Source organism: Lichenostomus cassidix, chromosome 4 (genome assembly GCF_008360975.1).
Source record: "Lichenostomus cassidix isolate B80296 chromosome 4, HeHo_3.0, whole genome shotgun sequence".
In the NCBI taxonomy this organism is placed as follows: Eukaryota; Metazoa; Chordata; class Aves; order Passeriformes; family Meliphagidae; genus Lichenostomus; species Lichenostomus cassidix.
Window position 1 is genome coordinate 7313101 of NC_139484.1, and position 12039 is coordinate 7325139.

Here is a 12039-nt window from a genome sequence, read left to right on the forward strand (position 1 = left end):
GTTTTCTGATTTCAAGGGTATTTCTAATTAATGCAAAATGCACATCTTGTGTTTTGTAAGTGTATCTTGTTTGGATTTTTTATTGTGATAGGTACCTCAATTTTCAAGATAGTCCATATGACAGTGGTGGGGTTTTTGCCTCTTGGCACTCTACATTTTATCAGATAATCAGAATGTCACAAAATTTGGGCTGTAAATTCACTCTGTTTTTTTCTCTTAACTGTCTCAGGAACTTCTGGATTCTATTTGTCTACCTACTTCTGTAAAGGGAAATACTTGGGAAAGCTTGCTAAAGGGTATAAATAAGTGAGTGATAATTTGTTCTGTACTGAAGGCCTATTTTCAGCTCTCCTTTTTTTCTTCTCAGAATTATTTGTTTTTTTTAGTAATTAATGCACCTCATGATTTTGCTGAATAAGGTGTTAGTAGCTGCATGGGACACGGTTTAAACAACCCAACCTTGACACTGTGCTCTGTGGCTCTGAAACACACAAAAAAAGTGTGTTTATATGCTTTGGGACAGTTGGTGACCAGTACTGCTCGATCAGCTGTAAATAGATAACAATGTGCTTTTGTGATATAAGAGTGGGAATTGTCTGATCAATTGTTCAATGCTCACATTTCTGGGTGCCAGAATCTGTCTCGGATCAATGGTTGAAATGCTTGTGCTTCAGGGTGACGTGATGCCAGTTCAAAATTCGTGGTGGCTTGCATGGTACTGGAAGGTTGGAATGAAAAATCTTCTTAAAAACTGTCTGCGAGCTCTTGAGCGTGTACAGCTCTGCTCTGCATGAACAACTGTGTTCTTGTGGAGGTTTTTATTCTCCCTTTGGTCATTTCCACGTAGTTACCAGTGCTGTGTGGGGAACACAGTGCAGACTAAACCAGCCTTGATTTGTACCCATCCCTAGCTTTGCTTTTCCCAGAACACTCTCAGGATTTCCCTTGGTTTAACATGCTTCATGTGGCTTGAAATAGGACTTTGTTCCCCCTTTTTAAGAGTGTCTCCTCAAGCTGCGCTTCAGATGTTCTCTCTCTCCCACCTTCTGTGTGGGGAACAGAAAGGGTTTTTGTGTTTTAGGTTCACAGAGTGTAAGGGACATGATGGATGAACATGGCTCAGACAGCTCCATGGTTTTAGGGTACCTCTTGATCAGGAGAAAAGGCTGATTTCTAGCGGTGGATGGTAATAAATGAGGGCACTGAGTGGATCATGCCCTTCAGCATAAAATTAAATAAAGATCGTTAGCTTTCAAGTAGGAGCTGAGATGTTTTGAAGAGATAATGTGTTTTATCTTTTCTAATCAAACGGTTCAAGTAATTCCTAGAGCTGGACTTGAAAGCAAGGAAGAAGTGGGTTTGTGTTTACCTGTGCAGAGTTGAAGATATATTTTCTGACCTGTGTGTAAAACCCAAAATCACACAGTAGAAATATGAACAAAATCAATCACAAGGGTCTAAATATTTTTTTATTTTCCCTTAGAAAGTTCTATTTTATTTCTTTCTTTATTTTTCAGGAACAGAGTGGAAGTATGTGTTAAAGCCTTTACTTTGCACTACTGTGAGATCTTCAGTAAAACATAAAGAGTTGGGGATGGGCTTTTTGGAATTCGGTATTCCATACTACAAATATTTTTGAAGTATGAAAAGAAAGTATGAGATATCATTTGGCAAACCAATGCTGCTTTCTAAGCCAGCACCAGAGAGCTGCGTATTAAGGTGGGCCAAGGGAGAGGAGGAGGGATTGGGAATTGAGGTTATTGAGGTTTTGAGCATGAAATGAGAAGTGTTTTGTTTGCTGCCCTCAAACAAATGTTGAGGGTGACTGCCTGAAGTGCCAGGAAGGTTCTTCACTGCCCTCATGGCTCACATGTAGAACCCAAGTCCTCGCGTCTCTCATGATGTAAGGGAAGCTCTGAATTACTATTTGGCTTAGGATTTTGTAAATGAAGTGGTGCTGTTGCAGACAGGACTCTGTAGTTTCCCAAGTTTCCACCCAAGTGGGGTGGGAAATGGTCCAACTCTGGAGGTGATGCTGTTCCTTCTCCTGAAAACCTTGTGCTTGTTTTGTAGAGCTGGAGAAGATGAGGCCGTTCAGCTTGCCCTGTGTGGAGCAGACAATGCTTTTATTCCTGTGTAGTGTTGTCTTTCCATTTGAAAATGTTTTCAGTGGTGTCATGTGTGAAGTATCTCTAGTCAGTGCTAAGTTGAGTGTTTTAAGGTGTGGTTGCTTTTTTGGTTTTTTTTTTTAAATTTTGGTTTTTGGTTTTTTTGGAGGGGAGGGGTTGGTTTTTTCTGGTTTTGTTTGTTTGGAGTTTTTTTGTTTGGTTTGGTTTGGTTTTGGGGTTTTTTTTGGTTGGTTGGTTTTTTGGGGTTTTTTGTGTGTGTGTGTGATATAAGGTATCTGTTAATTCTTTCTGAGGCTCAAAAGACTGAATAACTTGTCTTTTGAGACATGAGTGTTACGTGGGAGGTGGTGGTTGGTTTTTCTTTTTTCTTTTTATATATATATACAAAGAAATCCTTCAAGCTGTCAGGGACAGCTTTGTGCTTGGGCTAATGTTTGTGTGTTATTGCTGGATTTCATGTACACAGGAGCAGTTGCAAGGGGCTGCTGGGGATGTTAGAAATGCTGCCCTAAAAACATGACTCCAGAGGAACCATGGAATATTGTTCTGTGGTTCTTGAATTAGTTCTTGTAAAGCAGTGTAAAATCTGGGGTGTTCCCTAAAGTGGAAAAATAGTATGGGCAGGTGTTGAGTTTGTGTAAGATAAGGGACTGTGTGATAGAGTAGGATGTAATTCCCATTTTTGGTGGTTAAATAACATTTTTAAATGGCAGAATGTAGCTTTATCAACTAGAATTTCTCTTTGTGATGTTATTAACCCGTCTGGCCAGTTTCCTAAATCCAGGTAAGAATATTCTTGCTGTTAAGTGAATGTTTTTAACAATTAGAGTATGTTTTGGGAAAAGATAGCATTGATTAAACCAAGTGACTCCTATGAGCATTTCTTCAAGTCAAAATGTAAATTTAATTCTTTTGGCCATTAGACTCCTTTGTGCTCTGCTAAAACAACATCATGAGAGAGAAGATTTTTGTGGGGTTGACAAGAGTTATTATGCTGCATGTTTTGAACTGGAAAATGAGTTGTTTTGAGAGCTGCAGATATGATTGCTCAATGATTTTGACCTGCTGAGTGCAGAATTGGTACCAAGGGTTGAAGGAATATGTAGAATATCATATTTTGGTCCACTTGGTGTTTTGGGCAAAGCAGAGAAGCGTGTAGGTAAGAAGTGGATCCTCATCTTGGTGCCTAGATGATGATGATGGTTCTCCAAGCTACATTGTGGAGACCTCTCTCCATGCGGTCAGGACCTTTTTGTATTGGTGTGGTAGCCTCTTGGTGGAATTCCTGCCCCCCTGGAGCTGGGTGGAGGGGGAAAGGATGAGGGCCGTTGATGGAGCAGCATTTGAAAGAGGCTCAGGGAGGTTCTGGTGTAATGGGAAGACAGGTCACAGCACAGAAACAAATGTGGCATGGCACGGATCTGCCTAATCTGAGGGCTGCGGTTTCTGCGAGTTCACGGCGGGGAATGAGGAAAAATGATCCGTGGGACGCGTTAAAACGAGCTGTTTCCGCTCAGGTTTTTTACGTTTATTCTTATTTATTTTCAGCGCCGAGGTGCAGGCGGAGGGGCGCGGGCTGGGCGTTGGAGAGCGGCGCGGCTCGGCGCGCAGCCCCCCCCGCACGCGGGTGGTAGGCGCCGGGCGCGCACGGGGTGGAACGGTCCATTTCCTGTTCCCGTGCCGGCGGCGGGGGGGGCCCGGCCGTGAGGGAGGGGGCGGCGGGGCATGGCGGCGGCGCGGTGAGGCGGGGCGCGGGCGGCCGCGATGGAGGCGTACGTGCTGGAGGACATCCTGGAGGTACGGCCGGGGCACGAACAAAGGGGGCCGGGGGATGGCGGGGGCCTCGGGGCCGGCTCCCCGCGATGCCCCGGCCGTTGGGGCTGCGGCGCTCGGTGGGCCCGGGCGAGCGGGGCCGGGCAGCGGCACTGCCCTCCCCCCGGGCAGGGGTCCGGGACACAGCCCCGGGGTGACATTGCGGTCACGTTACCGGCGATTGCAGCCACTGCCTGCCGTAACTCTCTCTCTCTTAATCTTTATTTGTGCCAGTGTTTCCGTTCCATAGAATCATGGGATCACAGAATGGCTTGCTTTGCAAGGGACCCTGAGGATCATCTCATTCCAGCCCTGTGCTGTGGACAGGGACACCTTCTACTGTCCCAGGCTGCTCCAAGCCCCGTCCAATCTGGCCTTGGACACTTCCAGGGATGGGGCAGCCACAGCTTCTCTGGGCACCCTGTGCCAGTGCCTCAGCACCCTCACAGGGAATAATTTTTTTCTTCATATCTAAATCTACTCTCAGTTAATTTGAACCCATTTCCCCTTGACCTGTCACTACACACTTGTTTAAGTAGTCTCTCCTCCTGTTTCCTGTAAGTTCCCTTCAGGTGCTGGAAGGCCTCAATTGGGTCACCCCAAAGCCTTTTCTTTTCCAATCTGAACAACCCCAATTCTCTCAGCCTTTCTTCATAGCAAAGGGGCTCCATCCCTCAGATCACCTTGGTGGCCTCCTCTGGACCTGCTCCAACAGTTCCATGTCCTTCCTGTGCTGGGGACCCAAGTGCTGGAGGTGAGGCTCGAGGTGAGGTCTCAGCAGAGCAGAGAGGCACATTTGTTGCAGTATGTAATTTCTCTTACTGCATTTCCAGTTGTTTAAATGTAGCCTGTTCTGGCTTCCTCTACAGAAGTAGATCTCCTTCTGCAGCAGTAATTTATTGTGAAATAAGTGACATTGTCCCTTCCTGTGAGGGTAAGCTGGAAGTGCCCTTTCAGCCAAATGGAGAGGCCAGCCTATAAATCATAGAGTGAAACGGGTCTCTATTACAGGTTATATTTGCTGTAAGTGTTTGAAGAAATGTTCCCTGGCACAGGTTGCCCAGAGAAGCTGTGGCTGCCCCATCCCCGAAAGTGTCCAAGGCCAGGTTGGACAGGACTTGGAGCAACCTGGGATAGTGAAAGGTGCCCATGCCATGGCAGGAGAGTGGAACGAGATGAGCTTTAAGGTCCCTTCCAAACCATTTTATGATTCCGTGAAATACCTTTTTCTTGTTCCTGTGGTTTTTCAGGTTTTGCAAGCGAAAACATGATTTCATTGCCAGATGACTTGTCAAAATATTTGCATGCATTTTTTATTGTGACAAGAAGCTGCAACCTTACTAGCTCCTCTCAGAATTCTGACAAAACAGTGCTTCCACTGATGCTTGTCCTGTTGGCTTTTTCCCACAGTAGCCACACTTAGGTTGCCCTAAAATTTTTGATCAATAGGAATACTTGGTATTAACTTGCGTGTGGACTTTGAAACTGTTCAATGTAATTACATGCAGAATATTAACTCAGCTGTTCACTTTGTGCTAAATAAACTGGCACAGATGTATGAGCAAGGCATTTTCACCAGTGTCTGTGTTTGTGGCTGGGTTTGTGTGGGGAGGTAGGAAGAGCAATAGTGAGCTGGGCTTCGTACCATCAAACAAAACTTTCAGTACTTCACTTGCCTCATTGCATACTGAAAGTTTTCCTTTTTTTTTGTTCTTCATTTTAACTACAGTTGCTATATGCAGCTTCATAGTATGTAGTATGTCAAATTAATAAGGTACGTGGTGCTTATTAGTAGTCCAGTTTAGAAGGGCAGTTGGGAAGTTAATTTTGGTAGCATAACAAAATTTTCGAGTTGTGTGAACTGAGCAATTACATTTTGCTTCTCAGTGTGATGTGGTGGCTTTTTTTTCGATAATTTTGTTAAATGTTTACTTCCTGTTCTCAGCACCGGCTGGACCCAGGTAAAACATCCTCAGGAATCAAGCATGGCTTGTCTGGCTTTAGATGTGTGTGAACTGTGCCTGAGTCAGTTAATGACTCTTTCATAGACTCTGGTAGCAGTGGAATCTATTCATGATTTCTTAGCACATCACCAGAAGCAACGCAATTGTCATGCGTTCCAGGACATGTCCAGAAGTACAATTTATAGTTCCTTCCAAACTTGTTTCTCTTGTAACTTTGAACAGTCTGTTTACTGTGTGTGTCTTATTTTCCCATTTCAGGGTTTTTTTCTCCCATGGAGCAGTTTCTGGTGCTCATTCAAAGGCAGCAGTGTGAAGATGGAGAGAACTGCTCTTGCTTGGGCAGCAGGATCTGTCATCTCTGTTGTTTTGAACATACTTAGTACTGCTTAGTATTTAGTTAAATTTGAAGTGATCAGACCTTGCCTCTTCATGAAATCTTCAAGAATATTTTCCCCCTAAGCTGGTTATAACTTAAAACAAGAAGGTGTTTTCTGTAGTGTGCTAATTGTGTTGAGTTACCAAAGAGACTGAGGTTCAGATGGTGTTAGAGGTCTTTACTGCAAGGGGTGCTTCTGGGGCCAAAATCACTTCTGAGTGATAAAACAAAAATAAGTCTTCAGCAAATTTAATGCAGCTGGAGGCAGACATGGCTGTCAGCCCAGAGGATTTCACACAGCGTCCTGGCTGCCCTGTGCTTAGGCCACCTTCAAAGGAGGTGCACTTGGTGCAGAACTGGAGCTGGCTTTGCTACTTTCAGCTGAAGATGAGCGTTGTCTTGGCTCTGTCACTTCAATCTGGCATTGAAAGCTTTGTGTGGGAATACTGGTGAATAAAATTTCAGCACTGTGGGGTTAATCTGCAGTTAGCTTCAGTTCTCTTGGTTCTTTTGCTCCTGTATCTTGACCATTTTTGTTTGTTCATGTGACTTTACTGACACAAGGCTTTTTTTTGTTGGTTTAAGCTTTCAGGTTTTGGCTTGTGTGTGCCAGTGAAAGAGAAATTATGGTACAGGAGACCTTAGTATGGTATTCAAAGTAGGTGTAAACTTGTAGTTGTGTTTTTGATGCTTGAATTAGTTAAGAGAAGCATTTTACTGGGTGGGAAAATAGGAGGCAAGTTCTGTCCTGGCAGAGGGGGATGTAGTCTGTGTTGTGCACTGAACTCAGGCTCGTTAGCTCAGAAATCCACTTAGGAAGCTTATGACAGTGGAGGTGTAAATTTGTATTCCCTGTGTTGATTTGAGACTTTTCAAGAGCAGCAGCCACGTGCTCTGACCTTCACGTACTTTGAAAGCTCGTTTGTGCTTGGCTTTAGGGAGATGCTGGAGTCTGGTGCAGGTCCACATGTGGCGGTTACTTTATGTCCTTACTAAGTGCTTTTATGTCCTTCAGCTTTCTAGCTTAAGGTAAATATCTTCCACCTGCTTTGAACTGAAACTCAAAATGACTGTGAAAAAAGCTTTCTTTGTCACTGTGATGATATTGGAAGTATTTCCTGACTGCAAAAGGGTTTTTTTAATTTAATTATGTAGTGGAGCCATGGGGATAATTTAATCATGTCCAAGATCCTACCTTGGTTTCTTTTTATGTAGTTGCCAGTGGTGCAGGTAAGAGGTGAGGTGATATGAAAGGATCAGGTGTTACATCTTAAATTGTCTAACTGAGCCACAGTGAGGACAGTACAGCATAGTTTAGGTGGTGACCACAAGATTTACACAGAGCAGAAACTGCGCTGCTTGAGCACACAGGTGCTCCATGAAACACTGGTGGAAGGGAGAGCAAACATTAAATAGCAGAGTGGGGTCTGCAGTGCACATTCAGAGATCAGGGAGGCCTCTGCAATGCAATTTCTCTTTTTTTTTTTAACAGGCCCAGTCTTTTTAATATTTATAAACGTTGTAGTCTCTTGGTCTGAAGATTAAAATCAGCATTATATTGCAGTGTTGGGGCATTAGTAGCCTTCCCACGTTCCAGCTCTCAAACAGGCTAATCCTTTCCCTGTTTTCTTTCTCACAGTTTCTCTTGGTAATCTTAACTGGTTTACTTTTTACCTGTTTTCCTGTCTTTAAAAAGAATTTGCCCATATGAAGTCTGTGTTGGCTACTACTGTGCACCAGTATTTCCTGGTGATTTCAATTACAGAATATCCTGAGTTGGAAGGGACCCACAGGGTCCCATTCAAGTCTCACTTCCCCCTGAAGTCCAGCTCGAAATCCAGCTGAGTTGTTGCAGTTGTTCACAGGTTGTTGGGACAGCCTCTGTATGCATTACTTTCAAGTAAGTTGGAGCCTTGCTGTGGTATCCCTTTCGCTGAGGCACCATTACTGAGTCTGGACCACATCTAGTCCCAGCCCCAGAAGATGAATGTTGGAAGCTGATATTCCTGTGTCCAAGGTTGTAGTATGAGGAGGAGAAGCAGCAATCCCCCCAGAAACAACGCAGCACCGAGACACCCACACGGGACCAGGAAAAAGCTTCCTTGCAATAAAGTCTGGATGGTTCCCAAGGGCTCATTCTGCATCATTGTCTAGTGCTTTCAAACAAACCATGGGAAGGTGATTCCACTTCCTTGGAGGTAATCTCCTTCTCATACTGCCTCCTCTGCCTGTTTTTCCTGTGATGTGAGGCAAAGGGCTTGGAACAAGCACGTGTTGAATCTTCCTAGAAAAGCAAATTGTATCTTGGATTTCTGGTACTTTCCTCCTTCCAGGTGATTTGCTAAGACTGTTGTGCTGAGTAGAGAGCTGATTCTGGGTTCTTTTGTGTGGCAAATGGGACAGAAAATCTGGCATATACAATTTCTCTGGGTCTTAAGTTGTTTCTTCTTGACTTGCAGAAAGAGGTTACAGACTTAATGGTATAACTTGAAACCACTCTTGTTATTTATGCTTTATTGCTTTATCTTTTTCAGTAACAGTAATATGAAAATGCAATTATTGTGTGAGAAATCTCTAAGTAACTAACTTCATACTGAGTAACTGCTGTTTAAAAGGTCAATATCATTCAGTGGTTCAGTGTCTGCTAGTGAGTGTCTTACTAACTGGGAAATCCTAAGGAAGGACTTGACTAGCAGATGGGATCAGTTGAATAGTGAAGGTCTCTTCAGACCCAGACCAACAGTCTTTCAAGCTGTTGGTTCAAATTGAGTCCTTAATCAAAAACAGAGAATTGAGAGAGACATTTCAGACAGGTGAATTTATTTAGGTTTTTTTCTTTTTTCCACCCCTTTATACATCCTGTCTTTCAACGTTCATAGAAACGTGTTAAGAGGTTGTTTTCATGGCCAAGGTGCTTCTTACTTTTTTCCTGCATGTGCCTGAAATTTTTTCAGATCTTTGCCTTGCTGGAATTTGCTGGCTGTGTTGACTGATAGGAAGTCACATGCACTAAAGCTGAAACCCACACTCAAAACAACCTGTTGCACTGCCTTGGCATCAGAATCCTGCAAGAAGGAAATCCAGCGAGCTGGCTGGCATAAATAGTGGTTCTCTGTCACTTTATGGCCATGTAAATATGGAATAAATAAGATTAAATATCTTCATGGAACAGATGTTACTGGAAGCATTAAGGGGAGAGTAGAAATAAAAATTGTGGTGGTGACTTGAAGGAAATTGGCACATGATTTTTATATCTAACATGGGAAGAAAACACCAAAAAGGAAGGACTCCACTTAAGCTTTCCGTCTTTGCCCTTAAACATGGATATTTTTTTTTGTGAATAGAACCTCTTTTTAATAAGATGGGAAAAATAGATATATTTGGATTTAGTCATACTTGTGCATTGCTTTAACTACCTTCACAAGCCTGTTCATTTACCATATGTTAAAAACTGTTCAAATCCTTTCAATATGCTGCAGCTTTCAGTTGGGTGTGCCAAATAGAGCAAAAAAAAATGTAATTAATTTATTAGGTATGCCTAACAGTAGTTTGTATTGAAGGAAGAATTCAGGGACTGTCAAGCTTGTCAGAATTTTAACCAAATGAGTTGAAATTATTAGAAATAATTCCTTCTGTTCTCGGTTCCCCAGGCAGTAACAATAGGAATTCTAATCAGATACTGAATCCAACTGTCTCCTGCTGTAACTTTATCCTTTCACTTCTCATCGTAAGAGAAGATTGGTGAACTAGGCCATACTGATTCCTTCATTGAAAAAAATACTTCCATTGTAAATGCCAAAAAAGGAAAGGAAATCTGCATTATGATTCAGCTGGTTCATTTCACTCCTTTGTTGAGCTCAGTTTTTGTGTAAGTGTGGTTGGTGGTTTGGGACAGTGGCACAGCTATTTCTTCATTTAACCTTATAGGACAGGGATAAATACAAATGAATTAAACTGGAATAACTCAAAGTAATTTCAAAGCTCTTGACCTAACTAGTCATATCTCCCCAAACTATTTTTGGTTAACATTATTAATGTCTCTGCATAATATTTGGACTTGGTTATGCTGCATGATGAGAGATACCAGGAATTTTTGATATTAATAATTACTTCAGCAAGATAATTACATGAAGAAATGCAGATGTCCTCTAAGGACCTCTGGTTTCTACTATCCCCTCCCTGATCCTGGTAGGTTAAATTCGGTGTGGGCTGCAGAACTTGTGGAGGCAAGGTAAAACCATCTTCCTGTCTTCCTTTTCCTTCATATGCACTTCCTTATGGAGTCATTCTTGAGTCTCCAGGTTCAGCTGTGATGGTGAATTTCAGGCAGTAGCAGCTTTGCTGGTGTCTTTGCTGTTTCCTGGCTTGGGAAGTAAAGGCGAGGGAAATGTTAGCTAAACCTTCATACACTAAAATGGTTTGACAATTTCACTTAAACTTTGGGGGGCTGGAATCAAAATGCACATGTCTAAAATGTCTTTTTTAATTATTAGAGAAATAGTTGAAAATTCTGTCCTTCTAGTAACAATAATTTTCCCCATGTTGTATTGTATTTTTTGTTTCTAATGTGCATTACTGTGCACACCTCCTGTCCATCAGTCACTTAGTGTTGCATGGCTTGAGTAAAGGATCCTGGTGTCAAGGAAGATGAGTTGTTGGGCAAATAAACCACATTTCTTTGGTTTTTTCAGACCTTGGAATTGTGTTTTGCATTAAGACCATGAGAAGGGGATGGAGTCCTCTCATAGGTGTCCTTTCAGTGAACTGGTGCTCTTAATTGCTTTGGTGATGGGAAGGGAAAGCTCTGACTAAGTCAAGCTACATGTGGCATTGCTTGATGAAAAAATTTGTCCTCACATTCCTGCCTTTTTTTTCTTTTTTTTTTTTTTAACATATCTGCTCACCAGTAGATGCTGTATTGCTGTGAAGGAGCCCATGCACACGTCAGTGTTTCATTCATGCCAAAGGGAATTCTGAGTTGGACTAGAACAGAGTAGCTGTTTGTGTGTTCATCCTGTCCCTCCTCCACATGTCCTCCTTCCCTTCTGCTGCCTCATCCTTCAGTGCAGAGCACTTGCTTGCTGTTGTGAAGAGCAGCTGACCAAAACTACTTACAGAAGGGAAAGATTGCCTGCCAAATTTGTGTAAGAAAACATGTGGGCAGCTTAGAACTATTTCTGTTTCAAGCCCAGCTGGTGCTGTGCAGTTCAGGCCGCTTGCTCACTGCGTTTTATGCTCCGTGGCCACAGTGAATGATTGAATAAATTTGTGTGTCCTACGGGTGGCTGTGGACCTGCTGCCTGAAATGCACATGGCAGAGTGTGTGCAAGAGTGATCAGAATTGAGAATCTGAGAGGATTTCCTTTTCGCAGGAGCAAGGAGGAAGAAATATGCTGCTTAGGTGTGCCTTCAGTGTTTTTTTTTTTTCCCCCAAGGCTTTTAATCCCCAGTGTTGTCTTGTAGAAGAGAAACACAGTTCTAGAGGGAGTGTGAGTTATACATAGTGGGCAAAACAGGCAGACTGGAGTGGGAGGAGAACAGCTTTTCTTCCTTGCAGTGCCGGGAGAGATGGATGTCTGCCACTGACATGTCTTTTTCTCCCAAGTAAATCTTCATTTTCCTGAGCACAGGCAAGGAGACAGTCTGCTGCCTTGGAGGGGACAGACAGGGCTTGGGAGTGTGTTGTATGAGAGTATTTTTTGCCACAGTTCTTTTCCTGCACTTCATCAACTCCCTGTGTTTGTACTGCAAGATGCCC

At 43.0% G+C, this 12039-nt stretch overlaps 1 protein-coding gene across 6 annotated transcripts in view; it reads left to right on the forward strand.

Moving 5' to 3' along the window:
* ANKRD17 (ankyrin repeat domain 17) overlaps window positions 1-12039 on the forward strand; it is a 70536-nt gene that overhangs the window by 13117 nt on the left and 45380 nt on the right. The window contains exon 1 of one of the 6 annotated variants that reach the window (XM_085057711.1): window positions 3828-3926. The exons of the other annotated variants lie outside the window; for them this stretch is intronic. Coding sequence (XP_084913837.1) covers window positions 3894-3926 — 33 coding nt within the window. The 5' untranslated portion in view covers window positions 3828-3893. Of the gene's footprint in view, window positions 1-3827; window positions 3927-12039 lie in introns of those variants that run through there. 6 annotated transcript variants of the gene reach the window in all.